Raw genomic sequence first — 22,500 nt, forward strand, 5'->3', positions numbered from 1 at the left:
GCTACCCTCGGGTCCCACTGTGAAAGTTCACATTTAATAAGGTGTGATTAACGAATGCACAAGGAAGCCAAAAATCTGAAATGAAGTGGAGATCTGGCAGGAGGGAAAATACAGGAGAAAACGCAGATAGAAAAACCTCAGTGACCGGGAAAGTAGTGGAGGCCTGGAAATTGAGACTTAAACTACATTAGTCTGTATGAGACTTTCCTGAATTTGCACACATGCAGATTTTCTTAGTTTTTAGGGGTTTTACTTCCCCCCATTTTCCAGCAAAATTAAGTATTGCTTTTGTGATCTGCTTCCTAACATGTACTTCCAGCAGCGTTACCCGTTGGTCACAAGACAGGTCTGGGCCTAGAGCTGCACTCGACTCTGGCTTTGCACCGAACCCAGGGCCGGGGGCAGCTGCCCTGGTACTCTGGGCACCACCTTTGTTCCAACAGGGAAATCCCAGCCTGAGCTCAGGAGATTTTAGCACCACCGAGTCAGTTGCTCAAATTAGCTTAAAATCTCAAAGCGGCCTTCACCTAAGCACTGCCTGAAAGAAGCCTTGGTTGCAGTGGGTGCTCTTCCATCTCTCCTCAGTGTCGCTACTTCAACATTATTTCAGATTTCCTTTTAGTATCACCACATGCCCTTCTCACCCCACATTTCTCCATCTTCACCCTTCCTTCCCATCAGCTGCCCAGCACTTTTCCTTTCCTCAGATGGAAAGCTGCTTCTCAGCCACCCTCCAGCAAGGCCACATGCTCATCCCTCTTTCCTTGCCTGCTTTCCTCACTCTTTGCATGTGATTCTATGATGTTCACCAAGGACTTAACTTCTGCTGTTGCTACCTTGAGCTTCCCTGGCCTAGGTAATCATCTATGTTTCATAAAGTAATTCAGAAGACAGAAGATTAAAATGCCTTGTGTTTTCATATTAACTTATACTGTTACTAAAAAGGATATAATAGAGCTATTTTGTCTACCACATCCATATTAAGAACTGTCGTTTTGATTTGAGGGAACATGACAGCTTGAGCAAGGTTCTTTGTTCAGACACCACACAACATACCTTAGCAGTGCACAGCATGCAGCTGTTACAACAGTAATTGAAATATGTTTTTAAATGTATCACGTTTCTGAACGTTTGTGGAAGAATTTTTTTTTCCCCATGTGCAAAAGACAGTATTTCAGCCATTTAGGAGAAGTACCTAATCCCTACAATGCATTAGTAGGCCATAAAATAAAGCTGCAGTAAGGTGGCTTACACTAGGGATGGAGTGAGGTCTAAGGTTGAGTGAGATTGGGAGAAGAATCCCATTGCAGGTGGATGGGGATATGGTAGGTAGTCTCTGCTGCACCTAACAAGAATGTTGTCATGCAGCAACAAAACATCAGTGGAGTAGAGATGGGTCAAAAAGAAGCAAATTTGATCATCCATCCCTCAAAGTTTTGCTCAGTCCCATCTCAGGTGACTTATACCATCCGTAGGGGTGGAGCCAGGAGGGTGTTAGCAAAGGGAGTTTGCAGGAGGGCTCATGAAACACTTCTGTGTCATCAGGTGGATGCCTGATGCACACACCACATTTTGCAGTGAAACTAGGTGATAAATCCTTCTCTAATACCTAAAGGAAATGTTCGGATTTTTTTTTTCTGCATTTTACCATCTGCAAGAAGAGATTCCCACAGAGGCCCATGCTCAGGTTACAGAGGGGAAATTACAACTAATCGGTTTTCGGAGTCTCTAAAATCACATCTCTCTTAAAGTAAAGCAAATAAATAAATAAATAAATCGTTAACAGTAAATATCTCTCAGCCTTACTGGGCTAAAAGTATTTGGCTGAAAGGCTGCATGTTTCCCATTTGCAGTGGTATAAAAGTCATAAGACATCAGATCATAAACTGTCACCAGATCCCAGACTAAATATTGCCATCCCTTTGCCTACGGCAAGCGGGTATGTTTGCAATGGGAGGGGGCTCATCGAAATCTCACTGTTTGGAGGGAAGAAGGAAACATTTTTGTGACAGCTTGTTTTTATTTTTTAAAGGCAGTTCTTTGAAGCTGCTTGGGGGTTTGGACGTTAGATGTGGTCCCAATGGAGCTGGATTAATGTCCAGAGCGCAGTGAAGTGGTCAAAGGTGCAAGATAAAGGCAATTTATATATAATTGCTCAAGCTGCACCTGTTCTATTTTGAATAGAAGACTTTGTCTACAGAGCAAATTTCCCAAGCTCTGAATATATCCCTTTTATTTTTTCTTTATTTGAGTGTAAAATGGGGAAATCTAAACTGGTATCAGAGTAAAGCAAGAAAAAATAACCTTTAAATAGCATGTAAATTTTTTATGAATCAAGCTCTAAATAAAGAAAACTCCTGGGCTGGGAATTCAAAATGCTAGCCAGAGAGAGCTGATTTGCTACCAGGCTCAAGAACAATATTTAGTTTACAGAATCAATCTGGAAATGAAACTAGTGCTTGCATCAGCATGAAAGCTACAAAAATAAAAAAGAGGTCTTAATAAAATATACAGTGGAAAAGGAAAGGATGAAAGCGCTCGCGCAGCTATGAGGCCCTCAGCAGCCCACACAAGTAATAAAATAGAATATGATGTAATATAGAACAACAATGAAAGGATTTAGAATTTCTAGGTAGGATTCTGAAAAACCGTTTCCAGGTTTTGTTGCAGAGCAGGCACGCTGCAAGTTCCCTTGTGAAGTGCAGATAAAGCCTTCACTGGGGTATGGCAGACACAGGCATGAGCAAATGCTAACTTTCATCTTGCTCCTGAGTCAGCTTTCACCACCAAGAGCAGACTGGCTTGCTCTCCAGAAGCCAGGATATTTCTGTACATCGAGGTGTTGCACGCTGTTTGCTCTCCTGCTCGCTAACCCACTACAGCAGGAAAGTGTCTTGAACTTTGTGCTATGCAGCTTGCAGAAATCTGAGATTACACACATGCAAATGATGCAGTATCTGCTCAACCGACTGCAGCGTGACCAAAGTTAGGATGGGTTCATGAGGCTCCACAGGAAAATAATTTGAGCACCAATTTCCTGTGCTGCCTACCATGGCCTACACCCTAATTGCAGCAGTGCATCATCTGGTTCTAACGAAATAGGATCTTGTGAATCTCAAAATCTAAAATGGACACATCGCTTCTCTTTAAATTACATGGCATCCCAAAATTGACTTGGCAGAGTTTGGTCCCGCAGCAAGCACTGGCCTCTACACTAAAATTCAAATCAAGCAGAACCAATGCAATTCACTCACTGAAGTAACTCAATAAATTTTCCTTCTCCGCATGAAGTTAGAAGCTATTACAGAACACTGCTAATACTGCATAAATTACAAATTATGGATTGCAAAATTTGGACCCCATTTTCCTCTGTGCTCAAGCTGTGGCAGGCACAGCATACAGAGGTGATCATGGAGAGCTCCTTGATCTGTGGCCACATGGTCCCATTAGAAGCTCTTGGGCTGACGAGGAGCTGCCAAATCCTTACCCTTCTTCTTGCCCTGGCAGGGAAACTCAGCTCTACCACAGCAGCACCTACAGTATTCTCATTTTCTCCTTTACAAGAGTCAGTTAGCACATAATTCAGGCAGCTCATTTAGTTTTGTGTGTCAACGTTTCTTTTTGCTCTAAAGAATTTCTCTGAGGTGTATCTTATGGGGCTGCATGGCAGGGCTGTGTGTCTATATATCCAGCTCCTCTAACACCAGCATGGGTTGCAGTAGGCACGTGGAGCATAAAAGCAGTAACAAACAGAAATCTGATTGCTCTCCTGTAAGAAAATGCATATATATATGTATACATCATGATAAACAACCCATTGCTTGCACATCTCTGGGAAAGACAGGAAGGGCTCCAATTTCACCTGAAATACGTTTTTAATGAAGTAACAATGGATGGTGATCAGCTGGTCAGAAAACAGAACGCATTTGGAAGAAAAGCTTTGTCACCTTTTTAAGTTTCAAAAAGTCGACCGAGGAATCTGAGCCTCCTCTCACAATGACCCCAAATGCAAAAGATGATATCACTTTCAGTTGGGCTCCTTACACCGAATGTGGACGGCAGTTTTACACATTATTAATGAATTTGCAAGCTTTTTTTTCCCAAAATGATCAAATTAATCTGTAATCCACTTAAGATTCATGCTAAACCGTTAGCAGAAGTCCTAGTAACGTGTGCTTCCTGAAGGCTGTGAATGAGTTATGGAGGCTCGCCCAACCAAGGTCTTCAGAGCACCCAACCACCTCTACCTAACACTAGCATGATGCGTGGAGCCTCCAGAAAGGCAAATCCATCCTTAATAATACTTTACACTTTACACAGCAAGTTCCATTGGTGGATTTCAGCCTGCGTGAATGGAGAATTACAACACCCCAGAGAGGTAGGCTAGTATCACTTCCCTCTGTTTCAAAGATAGACGAAGGTGAGAGAAAAATGAAGCAATCTGCTAAAATTCACAGAGGAAGTCTGCAGCAAGGCAGATGAAAACTCAGATCTCTCAGCCTGTGCTTTTGCCACGAGACCATCCCTCCTGCCTCTAAATGCCACCCCAGAGCTTGGTAATGCGCTACAGCTCTTGTGCATTAAATGGGACAACTTATACGCAGTCTGGAGCATAAGGCCAGGTCCCATAAAACTGACAGACGTTCAGTCAAGAAGCTGGAAGGGACAGAAAGAAGAGGGAGAAGAGTCCCGAAGTCAGAGCTGCGGGATGTTTTTTAGTAGGCAGTAGTTTCCCGTGGTTGTTAAGGACCAGAACATATTTTTGCTTTTACAAATGCAGTTTATTTTGCAAATCAAGGTGATTGCACACATTTCAGCTTGTCAAATTTTCAGCCTTTCAGCCATATGTCTGTCGACCTTATGGACTACCAACTTTATGGGATTCAACCATATGTCCAGATCCCAATATATATGAAGGCCAGTTCTAACATAAGAGCTTTACGGTAGTAGTGTAGTACACCATAATGCTTGCAGATGGCTGTAATAAAATCATTCAGGAGAGGAAAGGTGCAGGAACGTAAAGCCTTCAAAGCTTCTCCTACTGAATAAACAATTTGATCTGAATAATGTGGTGGGAAGCACATTCCACCAATGAACTAGCTGATCTAGTCCAAAATGTTGCTTTTAATTTTCTTTCCTAATCTCACACGTATTTTAACTTCCTTTTTTATTTTCCTGTATGGGATTAGCCTAAAAATTGGAAGAAAAGTATGAGAAGGAAAAATAACAAAGCAAAGAATTTTTTGAAGGCACGGCCCACTTTTGAACTGTGAATTTTTCATATGTGAAATGCCAAATGGCTATGCACAGCCTGGAAGATGTATTAATAGAGAGGTATAAGGTTTTTACCATCACATGGTGAGATTGAAGGATGATGTGACTTGCTTCATTTCCTGAAGCGGGACTCAGCTTTCAAAGTTAAGGAAAGTTTCCTCCTGAGTAAGCTCTTTCTAACTCGGAGTTTGGTTTATGTCCTGCTGCACAATCACTCACGTGATAACTCACATTCCCTTTGTCCAACATAATTTGATATCTCTATTATTTGAGGAGCTCTGGTCTTGCTTTTCCCTCACTGAGACGTGCTGAGGAAGGGAGCACTGTCTTCAGGGAGGACCACGGCAGGCATAGGTGTGATGGTGGGTCTTTCTCAGCCCAAAACATTTCCTAAGCTGACAATCCTCAGTGAGCCCTGGCAAGCTTCCTTTAACGAGACAAATTCAGTTCCCGCTTGGGAAGGACGGAAACCTTCCCCGAGCATTAACTGAGAAGTGAAAAAGCGAAATGCAACCTGCCTCCTCTGCTGGCACGCAATATCACGGTGAGAGCCTCTGCGGCCTGTTTGCTGTCAGATAGCTGGGCCAGCGTGAGCTCTCGCACTGCTAACATCAGTGGGGTTTTTTCACCTGGGTTAAATGGCACAGGGTCTGATAGTGCCTAAGAAACAAGGAATTCGCTGTCACTATTCCTTCTCCCCTACCAGACTCGTGTTAATCAAGCTATGCTTCTTTCTGAGCACCAGGACCTGATTTTTGTGTGAGAGAGTGTGAGACCTCACCCCGCAAGACTGAGAGCCACGATGGCCACTGCATCCACAGCTGGCCAGATTCACCCCAAAGTTTGTGGGCCTTTGTCTTCTATTTTAAATGTTCCAGAAAGATACCAGGACAGAATCATGCAATTCAACAGCCCCTCACCACGCTAAACAAAATAAATATTGAACTAAGGAAAAGACATCACACTTTGCCTGCTGAAAAGCCCGGCCAATCCATACATTGTGCACATCTAACGCAGCGAAGGGCTTTAACACACAGCGCAGTCATACATACCTGTGTGCTCGTATTTGTGTCGCAGCAGGGAACTGCTCTTCTGGAATGTCTTGTCACATAAGTCACACGCATACATGCCACTTTCCGTCTTCTTGATCTTCTTTCGGGACAGACAGGAGTCGGAGTCTGTCATGTCGTCGAGGCCGGACATGTAGTCTGGAGTTCCATCAAGCAAGTCTCCCTGTGAGAGGACAACCATCAGTGACACCCACATCCACAGCCACTCAGCAAAAGCTAAAATAATGCCTGGGGCTGCCTATGGTCTGTCTGAGCTCAGGAACCCATCGTGGTAATGAAACTCCAGCTGAGGGAAGGTATGGATGTAATAAGGAGCCACAAAGGCCTCTTTCTTGGGTCAGCTTCCAAAACTTTCTGTCTTGGAGCACTCTGTAATGATGGGATTTACACAAGCAAAGAGTGTTTGTCATATAGGTACTAAATATTTTCAGAGAGTGGCAAATGCAAAGGGGAGGCACTTTGTGGATGAAGGTATTGTAATACTGTACAGGGGTAAGTGTAAGCAACAGCTGAGTGATCATTCCTCCCAAAACACTGGAACTTGGAGGTATTCTGCATCTGTAGAAAAGGTCTAATTGAATTTTATATTTAGGTACAAATGTTATTATTATGCAATCCATTTAAATGTATGTCTCCCGACTAAAGGCCTCAAGCTATATTTTTATATTTAATTTTGTAATTTGAAATAGGGAATATTAATAACACTTTTTATCAATGTTCTATCTATGTTAAAACAGCCTTCAGCATTAAGCAATAATGAATGTGGATCAGTAAATTATTAAATTTCTTGATATTTATTTTGTCTTGATCCAAAGAGAGTGCAAACTTGCATGATAACATACATTTCCATTTGCTATCACACAGTTCAGTTTTCTTAGACTAGGTTTGCACTAATTAATATTAGAGAAGATTAAATAGGCTTAAATACATTTACAAAGAGGGCAGATGTACTGTAAATTGGAATAGTGGAACAGCTGTTATGGAGGTGCAGTGCTATTTATGCTCCTATTGTGCAAAGAGGGATTACAGCCTGTAATGTAAAACCATACCTGATTTTCACATTTGAAACTATAAAACATTTACTAGTCAGTAAAATTACTAACAGACTGTAATAGGACATAGGGGAACGTGCACAAACGTAAAAGAAAATTAATAATCTATAATCAGTTAATCTCATTTAACTAAATTCTGTACATTGTATCTGAATACATCCAGCAAAAAGGTTGAAAAATAGGCGACTTTCTGTAGAGCAGCTCTTTGCTATAGGCATGCAAGCAGCAAAATCCTTTACGACTCATGAATGGATCACTTGAGAAAAGAATTAAAGGCTTTACTCAGACAAAAAGTTCTGACCCACATTACGTGTCCACAGAAAGACTTTGACTGCCCGTGTGGCCAACAAGGCCAGGAGTGTCCTGGCCTGTATCAGCAGGAGGTGATTGTTCCTCTGCCTGGTGCTGGTACGGCCGCACCTCAAATTCTGTGTTCAGTTTTGGGCCCCTCACTACAGGAAAGACATCGTGGCCCTGGAGCATGCCCAGAGAAGGGCAATGGCACTGTGAAGGGTCTGGACTTATGGGGATCACCTGAGGGAGCTGGGATTGTTCAGTCTGGAGGAGAGGAGGCTCAGGGGAGACCTCATTGCTCTCTCCAGCTCCCTGAAAGGAGGTTGCAGTGAGGTGGGCATCTGCCGTCTCTGATAGGATGAGAGGGAATGGCCTTCAGTTGCACCAGTGGAGGTTCAGTTTGGATATTAGGAAATGTTTATTCTCTGAAAGAGTGGTGATGGATTGGCACAGGCTGCCCAGGGAGGTAGTGGAGTCACCATCCCTGGAGGTGTTTAAGAACAGTAGAGATGTGGCACTGAGGGGAGTGGTCAGTGGTCACGGTGGAATAGGTTGGGGTTGGACTGGACTGGGGATCCTGGAGAGCTTTTCCAACCTTAATGATTCCATGATTAAGGCTCCTAGATGCTACCTCCCCAAATAATTTCAGTTAATCTGTGGGGTTTCTGTTTGTTTGTTTTTGCTGAAGCTTTTCCAGAAGACTAGCATGAATTAGAGGACTGGTAGTCAATAAACAGCAGTGGGTGGGCTGGAGGAAGGGGCTGTGGTGAAGAAACACATCGACATGTCTCATTTACCAAGAGATTCAAGAGAAGACAGGAAGCCCTTCTTGAGCACAGTGAGCAAGCAACCCCCCAAAAAACATGGAGTGAGAAACTTTCAAAACTTTTAGAGAGATGAATTGGTGAGGAGGCTGTATGGATCTCTGTTCTACCAAAAGGTCTCTTGCAGCTCCTTTTCCTGATTGGTGAAATGCATTTATGCTCACAGTGAGAATATATAACATCAAAAGATTGTTGTTGCTTTGTTTTTGGTTTTGTTTTAATCTGTGTGATAGGATTTTTCATGGACATTATCATTTAGATACAACTCTAGTAAGGACCGACTGTTATAACTGTAACCTTTTAACAAATCAAAGATTTACATCTACTCAGTGGTATTGTTACTGCTTCTAAAACCAAGTAGTAGTTCGGTAATTTCCATTTGTTTATTTACACGGCTGCATTTTCACAAGTTCAGACTGAAATCAATTGTGATAATTTTGTTGGAAATACTCAGTATAACTTTGGGCTTTTTTTCTTCTGCAGAAGGACATACCACAAAGTACTACATTTTAGCCTTTCAAAAGATACCATTCACAACAGTTTACCTGAAATCCTTGTTTCCGCTGGTACTTTCTCCTTTGCTGCATGTCAGCAAAAGTAGCTGCTCCAGTTGGGTAAGTATAGGCCATATGTGGTAGGAAGCTCATCTGATCTAGTCCTGGGTATGGTCGCAGCCCAGGAATACTTGTCTGGACTGGTGGCATAAAAGTGGCGGGGGGAAATGCGCTTTGTGGTGGAAGTGTTGTGTATAAAGGTTTGGCACTGAATGGGTTCATACCAAATACTGGGTTAGTGCTTTTATCCAGATTATTTGAATTAGAAAACTCTTTCTTGATAAAAGTCAAGTTCAGTGGCTCATCTGAGTTTTCAGATGATGAAGAAACACTGTTGTGTTCTAAATTTACACTGTTAGATTTTGTTTTGTTCTTCGTGGCTATAATACTTTTGGGTTCCTTCATTTGTTTTGGTAAAGACAAGTCCAAAGGCTCAGCCTGAAGCTCCTCAGAAGAGAAACTGTTTGGAGTGTAAGAACTACTGTGGGAGTTTTTAGAAGATGTGGAAGAAAGATTTAAAGGAGAAGGAGTATTGCTCCTAGAGTGGTCCAATTTATCAACTGGTTTCATATTGGTAAAATGAGGAGGTTTTGTTAGCCTGAGAGGAGTATCACAATTAGTAACACTGTTATGGAGTTCAGCTATAGATGGTGAAGTTATAGAGTCCACAGGCTTTATTGGAGATCTGGCTGACAAAGAGTCTTTAGTGGGAGTGTTGTTGGTGGCAGCCAGCGCCACCTTGGCACTGGTCCTTTCCAGTGATGGTGACCTGGAAGTTGAGTACTGGTAGACTTTTCTTTGTTCAAACCATTCCTTCACGAATTCCTGAGGAAGGCCAACAGCAATGGAAATTTTCAGTAGTTCATCAGAGTTGGGTTCCATATTCATAGCATAATATGCTTTAAGTACAGACATGTGGTCCTTGTATGGGTTGATGGGGCTAGTCATTCCTTTCTCAGAAAGTACTGATGACAGCAAGAGGGTTTGCTTATCAAACACTCCAGGTTTGTTGGGAACCATGTTCTCGTGAGGCTGAAGGACTGCCTTGATCTCCTCGTTCATTTTACACAGGTAACGCTCATGCTGATGCAACGGAATGGGACCAGGAAAGCTTTCTTTACAGAACTGGCATGAAAATGGAGTGGATACGTTATGGTTCTCTATCATCTTATCTTCAGTTACCAGGTCTATTAGGGTTCGCAGCTTCTCTTTTTTAATATTATTGAGCTGTCTCCTCGAGTCTGTGGTTAAGCTCTGGAGGCAAGCTTTGGCTTCATTGACTTTCTCTAACGTATAGTCAATAATACTTTTAGTGGCACCATTATGACTTACTACTGGAAGACCCACGGGGGGAATACTGGGGGAGGTAACTCCTTGTTCCTCTGCTTGAGGGCACGAATCCTTCATATGATAAACCTTCAACTTGGAGATCTCTTCAGCCTTGCAGTCCATTTTCTGCCTGGAAACTGTGTTGTCCACAATCTGTAGGACCTTCTGCACCTCACTTAAATTACTGCCTACTGCAGGAAAGCCAAGTAATGGTGCTTCCATCCCTACACCTAAGTGCTGCATCGGACTTTGAGCAGAAGTGTGAACTCCTAGAGGGCTGGTTGCTCCAAGTCCACCATTCATAAAAGGACTAGTTGCACTAAACCCATGCGAGGCCATAAGAACCTTGTATTCATTGAAATCTAGTGGTTCTGTTTTAATTTTCAGTAGGCCTGTTTGTTCAGACATACTAAGTGGTTTGCCATTCTCCAGCTTGTTTCTCAGCTGCGTAATGGCTGAATTAGTAGGAGAGGAAGAAACAGAATTAGGAGAAGAACCCGTCTTGATATTGTTTCTCATTCTGCCATTCACAGAGATTAAACCAATACACTTCTTGCTGCTGATGTGCGAACTGTAGGAGCCAGAATGCGAGAAACGCTTCTTGCAGTTTGGACACTCATATGGTTTTTCACCTAAAATGATAATTAAAACCAAATGTTAATTATCATTGTTGCTGCTATAATTGCAAGTGATTGCATTAGATACCAGGCCGATCATCTGTATATCCACTGATTAACACTGAGGAAAATATCTGTTCTGTGAATACAGCCACGTACCACCACTGCTTCCCCTCGGCTTTGCAGGTCTTGAGGTCAGTTTGGAACCAAAGGCTGCAGCCTGGCAGTAGCTGCCAAGGTGTGAGCTTGGCTTCAGACAGACTGTTGCAGTCACAGGTAAGTGCCCCGTGGTTACCACAGTCAAATCAAATCCAGGCTGCCCAAATTTGATTTGTTTTGTCATTTTCTTTTCTTTTTTTCTTTTTTCTTTTTTTTTTCTTCTTTCAGAAATGAATGGGGTTGCCCTGAAACTGAGCACGGTATGAGCACATCTGCATAGGCAGGGATTGGTGTCTGGGCAGAGCCTGGTAGCATTCCAGGTACCGAATGCTCTGTCAAGCAGAAGAACCAAAATGCACAGTTTGTTCAATAAAAGGAGTTTTTCACTTCCTCCTTATCTGAGAATATGAGTTGTATCTCACTTCTGGGAACTTTTTGTTATGAAAAAATACAATGGACTCTTCAAGATCCGACTGCATAGAAATGAGTGAATGGTTCTGAGCTCAAAGTGCTGAACAATGTAATATTATTTACAAGAAGCTTTACTATTTCCAAATCTTTCAGCAAGGCCCTGGCATTAACAGCATGATAAATGAGAATGGCTCAGATATGATTTTTGAAATACCTTAGTAGCTCCGAGAAGCCAGAAGCAGAACTGTGTAAATTTTAAGCAGTCTTTAAAACTCAGCTAATTAAACAAAATGCAAATGAGCACACCAGCACCTCCGCTACTTACCACTGTGAATTCGCAGGTGTTCCTTCAGATGGTGTTTATATTTGAAGGCCTTGCCACACTCAGTGCATTTGAACTTGCGATTGCCTGCTCCTTGGGTCAGCATTTGGTGCTGGGAGGAAAAAAAAAAGACACCGATGTGAATTTTATGCAAGAGAAACCATGAATTTCTAACTTAAAAACAAAAACAAAATTAATGCGGCTCTGAATTTACCAAGCAGACCAAAAGGTCTGCGTGTACATTTATTTGTCTCATCAGTGCTGCAATAAAAATCAAAATGTTGGCAGTAAACCGAAACAAATGAGAACGTACTTCCACACGAGCATTCGATATTTGCTTTAGAATTATTTCCTAAGTCTCTCATCAGAAATGTGTTGCTTTAAGGTATCTTACAATGAGAGAAACTGTTTTATAAGAAGATTTGTGGTTCTTAATATTCCTAGCAGATCCTGAACATGTGGGGCTCTGCTTGTTTAAAAATTCTGTTTACTGCGTGCGTAGAAAAGGCAGAAACACTGCCATTAGTGGCATTTCATGTAAGATTTAATTCATTATCAAGCAGAAGAGACTGTCTTCGGCATGAGCTGCTGCTGGAAATATTTTTGAAATCACAGGCGCCTGCTACCTTCCGTGCCATGCTGTCCCCAGCACTGTTTGGAGGGCTGAGGGAAGGTGGGAAGTTAAGAACATCATGAAGATATAACCAAAGGCAGCTGACCTTTTTGCAGCAAACAAGAAAAGCCCAGTGGCTTTGAATTTGGAGGGGAAAAATAATAATAATAATAATAATGCAGCCATCCGCTCTGGATGCTCAAGGTAGGAGGTCAGCCTTTTGCAGGCAGCAACGACACAAAAGCCTATTGCAGGAGGAGGGGGAGAAAGGGCTGGGGGGGGGGAGGAAAAAGGCAGCACCGAAACGGTATGACAACTGCGAGGGTGTGCTGCCTCTTCCCACATTCCTGGCGAGACAGATGGTGTTACATGGGACACAGGGAGGTTTGTTCAAACAGCAGCAACCTTCAAAGATCAAGCAGAGCCCAGCCCGCCGCGCGCCATTGAGGGACCCGCGCTCATATGTTGCTGAGTTGCATAAACAAACAGCAACAGCTGTTTTGTCTCCCCCCATCGCCCTCCGAGGACTACTATAAACTTTAGTTGTGCCACTGTTAATATGATACAATCATTTTAATTTACTAATTGTAAATGCCATGAGCAAATGAGGGGACTTTTCAACACCAAAGCTACCATTCATAATGCGCCAGCACAAGCACGCTCTCGCATGTGAAATTTCAGGCGGTTACATTGGATAAATGTTGAGGCTTTTTTTTTCCCCCTGGTGTTTTGAATGATACAAAGCAAAAGGAGGGGGGGAAAAAATTAAAACAAACAAACTTGCAGCAGATCGGGTTAGAACAAATGCACGCGTGAAAATGCGTTTGTCCACCAGAAAAGCCATGGAAAGGAAAGAATATGAGAAACCTCTCCAGAATCATTTATATTGATTTAAGATCAAGCAGAAGATATGGCTCTCTGAAAAATGCTAATTACAAAATTGCGTGATTAGAAGATGTGTGTTTGCGTAACTGAATTTACCTTATGCTGAGAGAAAAACTACCAAGAGAAATACAGCTGATCACGATTTGCAGTTTTTAAAGAAAATAAACTTGGCATGAAGCCTTTATAATTTGACACGATGCACACACATCTATTTATTTCAGTTTTAAACACGCCATTTGAGTTTCCTTTACAACCTTCCACAACACCTCTCCTCAGAAGTAACTCTCTTGCGAGGCTGGGAGTAGTTTTGTGGCACAGATCTATTGACACTCTGGTTAGGAGCACTGAGGAAGCTCAGTCACCTGTTTGAGACACACAGCATTTCCTTAAATGCAGCCCCGATATAATATTACATGCATCACACTGAGGGAAAAGTGCTTTGATTTATTGCGGATACGCTGCTGGGATTCACCAGCAATAGATAGCACATGCTTGTGTAAGTGGCACAATCATCACTAATGATATCCTGTGTGTGCACGGGGGGTAGGGTTGTTCTAAAGATGAGCGATAATATTTCACAAACGGTTACACCACATGCGAATAATTTTGCGCGATTGAAAAGGCCACTCAAAAAGTAATGAAAAAATATTGGTGGGTCTTTTAGCACGCCTTTGAGCTCCTATTTGCAAAACTGCAAAGTAAAACTAGGTGAAAAATGGAATTAAAATTGCTGAGATGTTTAATAATGTATAATTAAAATGCTACCGTTTCATTCACTTTTTGAGGAACATAAAAACGAAACTAAAGTCAAGTTAAAGTGCAAATAAAATTTCTAAATTAGAAATTAACACACTCATTCGATCGTGAACATAAGACTATTAAATCATATTAGAAGAGACCATCAAAAAATCATTTAGACCTCAATTAAAGCTATTACCATTAAAAGATCTGCATCTTCAAAATGCCATGAAAAATTAATAATGATTGCCAATCAAAGCAATATCGTTTCTCTAAGGGGTTATTACAGAAAGAAATCACTTAAAGCCAGCCCCCCACCTGATCTGTCCCTGGCTTGTGTGTCACCATATGCCGCTCGAGCTGGGTGCGGTAGGCAAACGTGTAGCTACAGAGAGGGCACGAGAAGTTCTCCTCGTTCTTCTCGTGGCGGTACTTGATGTGCTCCTTGAGGGACGTCAGGCGCTTGTAGCCCCGGTCGCAGTAGGGGCAGGTCAGCAGTTGGGCGAAGGCATCTGGAGTTCCAGGTGGCAGGTCTGCGCCCCGGGACGGGGGGAGAGAGGCAGGCCAAAAGGTCAGCGAGGCAATGGCAGCTAATGGGCTTACTGCCCAGGATGGTATGAGAGGAATCGCTGCAATCTGCTGCCCGACGGGGACAGCGCTTCCAAACCATCGCCAACCGCACCGGGCCTGCACGTGCCCAGCGGCACCGCGAGGCTGGCGGTGCCACGGGGACAGAGCCCGCGTGCAAATGGGGGCAGACCCCATGCAGAAGTGGGGATGGGCCCTGCTCCTCCTGCAGCCGGAGCTGCTGTTCTCCATCCAAAGGCCATTTGCAGCTCTGCCTTGCCGTTGAGCAAATCCTTCTTTAGGGACTCATTCCCCATTATTAAGCAAAGAATCACAGAGCCGTGGGCCGTCAACCCCGTATTATTTTGCGTTAAAACTCAATATGTCCCAAACTCGCAACCAGAGGGGCAGCAGTCCTTCCCTTGAAAGTGAGCTTTAAATCAAGCTCTTCAGTTCATCCACAAAATAATACGAATTTGCTGACTAAAACATCACAATACCCTAAAATTACAGCCCCAATCTTTGCTCATGAAATTCCATGCCGCTGCAGCTGTTCTTCAATTTTTAAGGTAAACACCCAGGCATGTAGTGCATTTATAATTGTAACAGCTGCAAGAGGTCAGGATACTGGCTAAAAATGAATTACAGCCTCACCGTTTTCTTCTTGCCCATTGGCCTCTGGAGTGCCAAGGCGAGACAGTTCCTCAGGGGCTTCAGGGTAAATAATGGCTGTGTCGCTGCGCTGCAGGTACTCTGCTATGCTGACTGCATGCCCATCTCCTTCCTCCAGTTTCCTTTTGGCAAAATATTCCTCAAAGTCCGACGTGCAATTTGCATTCTTAACTAAAACGAGAGAAGGGGAAAAAGAAGGAGTTGTGAGTGCATCCTGCCTGTGTGCAAGCTGAGCAGGCATGTGTGCTGGAGCCACAAGGCTGGATCCTTGCTCCCATCAGTCGTGCTCCAGCTCCCAATAAAATTAATGCTGGCTTTCCACCGGCTGGGGGTGGAAGTAAGGCCGGGCGGTTAAATTAACAGCCACGCGGGCTCTACAGGGCAGCACATGAAGTTTATGAGGTCTCGGTAATGCAGGTAACACTTCATCTAGGCAACTTGTGGGAGGTTCCTGGGGGATTCACGACTAACAGGGCTGAGCTCAGCTGCCCCCAAATCTTCACAACCCTGGCAAACTCAGCTTCATAACAGTTCCTGCTGCAAGAGACGATATTTGCAGGTGGAAAAGACCACAAGCATCCTCCATGTGAGGTTCTGCCTCTGTCTGCTTGCCATGGTGGGCAAGCAAAAAGATTGGCAACGGTGAAAACCCTCAGCATCTTCCTCGTGTCATGTTTGTTCTTGGATTATTAATCTCTGGGTAATTAACAGTGGAAGAGTAGGTTGTTTTAAAAAAATGTGTTGCTTCATAGATTTTCACAAATAGAACCATATGTTTTAGACCAGAATCGGGACACTGAGCCTAAAACCACTCTTACAATCTGTACAAGAGTTTTCCATAATAGTAAACCCAATTTTTTATTGTCCGTGCAATGTCCATGAAACATAATATATTCCCAACCACAAAACATCCTGTTTCCAAAAATATGCTGCTCTCATCCACGTATGAATACTGCATACAGGAAAGAACTTTAAAAACTCTGGGATACTGTAGGCACATGTTGGTATGATTACAGCAGAAAATAACTGATCGTTTTCTTCCCTTTGATTTTTATTTTTACTAATAAGTCTTGGAAGACGGTTCGTGGCATGGAATTTCAGATACCTGTTTTTAACTGACCGTAAAGGAGAAGAATGCCATGATTGATTTTTTTAAGCATTTATGCTTAGGTGAAATACGAAAATGAGCCAAAGCTATGAACTATTCTACAGTACACGCAGAAGTAAAATATGACACAGCATCATTCTGCTCTCACTTGTGCCAGGGAGCAATGTAGAGTGAATTCGTGGAAATCAAAAGGGTTATATCAAAAGGAAAGCAGAACTGGGCCCTAGAACATTACTGATTTGTTGCTACTGGGATGGGACAACGACCAGCTCCTTAGCATCTAGGAACAGGTAATGCTTTGCCTCAGTGTCCTACAAAAACACAAGGTGATACTTGCAGATATACCAAGACGTGGCCCCGTCTGTGGCACAAGTGGAAATGAAAGAGCCCAATTTGCAGAGCTGATCTTGCTGTCATTGATAAAAGTAGATATTCAGCTATGCAAACCTCATCCCTTTAGCCGATAAGATCAAGTCCTCCGGCTGAGACAAGTATGCCCTATTTGTCATATGGGCAGAGCAGCTTCTCAAATGCTCTGCAGTATTTTAGTGACAGCAACCAAATGGCTTAGTTCATGGGCCCCATTTGTGGAAGAAAACTTCTGTTCCTATCACAGGGATTTTATAGGGCACTGGTACAACAACCGGTTCTCCTCCCCTGGTCCTTCTGTAGCTCTTGCTATCATTTGGGATTAGCATGAGAAATTATATATCCTTTTTTTTTTCTTTTTTTTTTTCTCCCCTAAAATAATCGACTTCCAGAGAAGGGAAGTGTGAGTACAGAGAGCAAGATCTACCTTGCCTCCATTTTGTTGCTGCCAGAGAATGATAACAAAATGGTGGTCGCAGAAGTGCACCTCGTGCACAGGAATGCCAGCTGCTTGCCAGCTTATGTTTTTGGCCTTGTTTTTATCAGAAAAAAAAAAAATTAAATTTAAAAAAAAGGAAGCTGAGACATTGCTCTTTATGTCACAAATCCCACTTTTAAATCTCTTACTATGCCTAAATCCTGCAACTGTTGTAACACCACCTGGCCTGATGCTAACCCATCTCTTCTCCTTCTCTTGGCTCAGCACTAGGTCCAAAGAAAACAAGCTCATTCCTTGCCCGATTCAGGCAACTGCTACTTATGAAGCAGGGCAGGAGTGCTTTCCTCCAGAGAAGAGATATGAGAGCAGAAAGAGGAAAGGATGGAGGAACACCCCACGGCATCTTCCAGGCAATCTGTGATTCTGGAGCTTGCAACTAGGTTCATAGGAACGGAATTCAAGGACCAAGCTAGTATTAGGAGCTTCAGCCCCACACTCAGCCTCAGAGAAGGTTCTTCCTTCCCTGCTCCCTAGTCTCTCTGAAGGATGCTGCAGTATTACTGGCCTAGGCCTCCTGATTCTCTGGATTATTAAGCTCCCATGTCTGTGCATGCAACCCAGGAACTAAAGCAAATGTTTATGTCTACATTATAACCTCCCCCAAAACAAGGGGATTTAGTGGAAAAGCTGACAGATCCTTAACTGAAACAATACAACCAGTGCTGCAACACTGCAGATTAGTGCAAATAGCAAAAGGTGAACATGTGCGTCTGGTGTCTCACGAGCTACGCTGCTGACAATTCAGACATTACTGGAAGCTCACCCAGTATTACTCAAAAGGCTCATCTGATAACCATTAGGTCTCTCTCAAATGCTGGGGGAAAGGCTTGCTTCCCCCCGTGCCCTAATTTGCTTTTCATGCTTAAAGTCATGTTCCCAGATTCCTCGTGGACTGACACTGCACACACGTTGCACATCCCCTCCTGTGAGTCAAGAATTTCAGCGAGATCTGCACCGGGTGACCTCACCCAATAAGTCTTTTCTTAATTAATTATTGGAGCCTGGAGAGCAGAGATGTTTTCAGCTCCCCAAGGCTGATGTGGCCGTGTCACATAAAAATAAAATGCATTAAGAAAAGCTATCTTTGGAGGTATTTAGAACCTTTCAAGATAAAGTGAGCGAGAGGTTCGAGGAGCTTTGGAGACCAGTTATTCTGTGTGGGAACTCATCCTGTGAGATGGTGATAGCTGCCCTTAATCGCAAACATAGCTAATAAAACCACAGCCTTCATTAGCCAGGAAGTGAGAGGCCCCCATTGGTACACACAGATTACAGTCTGAAAACGGCCTGTCTTCCAACCTGCCAAGTTTAACTTCTGTTTCCTCCCTACCATGGGTTTAATGTTCTTATTTTCCTTCTTTAAATTACATTAAGAAATCTTTATTTGAAGCTTGTCAGGTGTTAGTAATCGAAGCTGGGAATTTCTTTGTTCACAGAGAATGCACCAATCTATTTCCTTCAATCATTCCAGTTGTAATAACCTTAACCGATATGGTAAAGTAAGCCATAGAAATTTATAGAATGGCTTGGGTTGGAAGGGACACCAAAGATCAATGAGTTACAAATCACTAATTAAAAATGACCTAGGCCAAACATCATTTTGTCAAGTTATCGTTTCAGAAATACCCACAAATATTTACAAATTAATCCAGAATGACCAAACATTAAACATTTTCACCGTAATGGTCACTTTTCACTATAAAGCCTCTGCAGCTCATTATAAAAATGCAGCTGATTCATGTATAGATAACAAGATTTCTTTAAGTACCACTAAGAATTGGCCATCCTGACAAAAGCAGAATAATTTAATAACGGAGACTTCCCTTTTAGTCTCTCTCTACTGAAGACATTGTGCAATGAATTTGATACCAGAAGTACACCACGGTTGTTGCGTGTACCTACAGCGACTTTGTTGCTGGAGGTATGTGAACGAGGGTGAAAGTTTATTCCATATTTCTGCTCTCAACCCAGGTGGTGGAACACTATGAGATAACATGCTCCAGTGTCAGGAAGGAGAATGAAATTACATTAAACAAGAGGGACCTCTTCGGCCCACCCAGAAGGGCCCGTGTTCATCTGAAGAAAGCCCCAGGGGCTTTTCTGGATGCTGGGAAACCCTGGACACCAGTGTCCAGGAGGTACCAATTGAACTTATTTAGCTGGGCCCAGTCTCTGCCTCTCCTCAGCTGTTTTATTAAATATTCACGTTAAATTCCCCTACTTCGTGCAGGGAAAAATTGAGCCCAGACACTCAAGACAAAAAGCCTGAAGAAGAAAACGTAGACCGTTTCCCAGGCTAGTCAGGAAGGATGACCGATTTCCCCCTCAAAGAATGGTTGGGGCATCTCAGCAGAGTTTTGGGGAGTTTTGCCCCATTGCATACTGTGCAGGAAGGATGCTGCAGCTCCTAACAGTCACCTGGCATCTCTCAGTCAAAGCGAAAATGCTGGCAAAGACACTTTGTTTATCAGATGCTGTCATATGACTGAATAATCTGACATCGCTCGTAAAAGACTACAGAGACTTTAAAGAAATTTGTACAACTCAAGCTACCCAGACACCAGGCTCTACTGAGAGAGCCTGAATTCCTCAGTGACAAAAGACACGAATGGAATACTTGCAGAGCATCAGGCAGCTCTGTATGGTAATTCGTGCAAGCCACCCATTGCTGCAAGCAGTTTGATTACAAAGGGGCCTAGGACTTCTGCACAGAACATTTGGGGTAGGTCTGCTTCAGACAGAAGCAGCCAGAGGAACTTTTGTGTATTAGATGCAGAGTGTCTAGAGTGCTCCTGGAAAAAAAACAGGTGCACGGAGGTGGGCAAGGGGAACTGGATAAGGCAGGATGACCTGACCCTACGTGGAGCTGCACTACCCAGCTCTGGGCCCAGCAGGGTGCTCTGAGGCCAAAGTCAAACAGGCAGAAGAGGCCATCATATCCTGGGAGGGAAGGGGCTAAGAGGACACAACATTTTCCCCTTCGAGCAGACCTCATCTCAAGTATGAAAGAGTCAGGGCCTGTTATGGTAAGGAAAATGTGTGCAAAGGAAGTCACGCAGCCTGATAGGGGACCTCAAAGGCTCTGGTAATCGTTAATTCAGATAACAATCAAGTCTTATTTCGGAATCAGACATCTTTTAAAGTCCTGTTTCTTCAACTGCTAAGCAAAATTTGTCACTTTATTAACATCACTTGGTACAGAAATCTTTCCACGTGTGTGTGTATTCAGCTCTGTATGGCAACATCGTTAAGTAAGTATGTATTAGTAAACTGTGCCTGGGTGCCACTCTTCGCTCATGCACAATAAATACAATGCATGAAAAGAAACAGTGACATGGTCTTACTTTCCTATTATTTTCCCCCACAAGAATTATAAAGTAAATGTCTTGCTTAATAAGAGCACTGGGGTTTTGTGTGGGTGTTACCAACATTAGGAAAGTGTGAGTAATAAAACATTTGCAATGCTTAGGTACCACCTTTTACAGTAATATTTCTAGAGGGCATTACCTATGAAATAAATCTCATTGTGGAATGCATAGAAATGTACTTATATTAGAAAACAGCCCACTTTGAACCGTGTCAGCCAGGCCTATCTGCAACATCTCAAACTGCAACTCAGAAAAAATGCGAAGGAAAGGCTGTGTGATGTGTGGAATTCAGCTGTGCTGAGGATCGAGGAGGGCCTTGTGGCCTTTGCAAAGAACATGGTAAACCCCTGAATTCATTTGGATTAAAAAATAGTAACAGAAACCTTTTGCTGTTTTGCTCAGCTACAGGAAAAAAAGAGGTGGCTCAGAGATGATGCCTGCTAAATATCTCTGTCCCCTTTCTTGTTCCACGAAATGTATTGATTTGTAAGAAGAGGGGAAAGAAAGAGATGTGGAAAGTGGAAAAAAAAAAAAAGCACAAACAAAACAACAAGAAAAGATTAGCCAGAAACATAATAATCTCATAAATATGCATTTAAAGTGTGTGTGTCTGTATATCTTTGTAAGTGGTTTATGTGTGTCTTTCTGAAAGGATGCTTTCCGTCCCTGAAGGAGCTTACTCTGTGCACCATGCGAAGCTGGGGTTGCTGGGACGAGTGCACCCCATCCTCATTATCAAGCTCTTTGTACAGTCTCTCTCATTAAAAGCCTCCTGCATCCTGGTCCAGCTACTTTAAACCATCCTATACTCACACTCGCTGGGAAAACATCTCCTCACACTGCCGAAAACTATTAGCTTACAAAGATGCAGTTGAAATATGTTAGGGGCTGAAATGTTGCAGGAGGAGCAAGGGCTGTGTTTCACTCTATCGCTGCTATCGAATTGTAAGAGATAAACTAAAAGTAGGAGAATAATGAAAATGTTTCTCAACTGTTAAACTGCAACCAAGAAAAGCTGCTTTGGCACTACTTCTCTTCATGCACAGCTAATTTTCAGCCATTTAGAATAGAAGGGGTGTTCATATAACTCAGCACCTTACCTGTACCATTGTTTCCAGTGGTCTGAATTGCGGCTTCAGGCCCCATAGTGTCATAATCTTCCTTCATTTCTTCTGTGAAATAAGCATGCACACGTTTTAGCATTTGCACATTATAGAGCTGCCCACAAAGCTAGCAAGCACAGTGCAGGAATGGGGAAGATTTGTCTAAAGGAAGCAGAGAAAAGGGCTGTTGTGGCCCTCTATACAATGGCTTTGTTCTGGCAACTGAATGAATTCAGCAGCGCTGGACAGACAAGAACTTATTTACTTTAAACATTACAGCAAGTGGTGGAAAACAGAACTATTTGTTCAGAGTAAATGAAGGGCTTTTCCCAATATCAAATCTAATAAGCAGCCTGGTGATTAAAAAGGGTTGGTTTGGGTTTTTGTAGGTTGTTTTTTTTTTTTAATTATTCGTTTAAAAGAAATAATCAGCTAACAGACACTGTAAGATCTGCACCTGGAAGAAACAGCAAAGCACACAGGAAGATCTTTATATCTCTATTTCTATCCACTGCCACTCAGATCTTCCGAGTTGTTGGAAGAGGAGCATTTATTAATATCAAGTGGCACAGAAATGCAACAAATTTTCAACTGTGGGCAGCTCTTCTCTGCCCGTGCCATTTGTTTGTGTCCTCTGCGCGCCCTCCGTGCACTGACAAAGTCTGCCTTTAT

General features: G+C 42.9%; 1 protein-coding gene across 1 annotated transcript in view; it reads right to left on the reverse strand.

Annotated features, from left to right (window-relative positions):
• ZEB2 (zinc finger E-box binding homeobox 2) overlaps positions 1-22,500 on the reverse strand; it is a 105,595-nt gene that overhangs the window by 4,081 nt on the left and 79,014 nt on the right. Inside the window, exons 3-8 of the mRNA XM_065751002.1 lie at positions 21,826-21,897; positions 15,364-15,552; positions 14,461-14,675; positions 11,910-12,018; positions 9,060-11,029; positions 6,327-6,507 (exon numbers count right to left, since the gene is read on the reverse strand). Of these exons, the coding sequence (XP_065607074.1) occupies positions 6,327-6,507; positions 9,060-11,029; positions 11,910-12,018; positions 14,461-14,675; positions 15,364-15,552; positions 21,826-21,897 (2,736 nt within the window). The remainder of the gene's footprint in view (positions 1-6,326; positions 6,508-9,059; positions 11,030-11,909; positions 12,019-14,460; positions 14,676-15,363; positions 15,553-21,825; positions 21,898-22,500) is intronic.

This window comes from Cyrtonyx montezumae, unplaced genomic scaffold (genome assembly GCF_038088225.1).
Source record: "Cyrtonyx montezumae isolate F1298 unplaced genomic scaffold, pur_monq_1.0 scaffold_7, whole genome shotgun sequence".
NCBI lineage: Eukaryota > Metazoa > Chordata > Aves > Galliformes > Odontophoridae > Cyrtonyx > Cyrtonyx montezumae.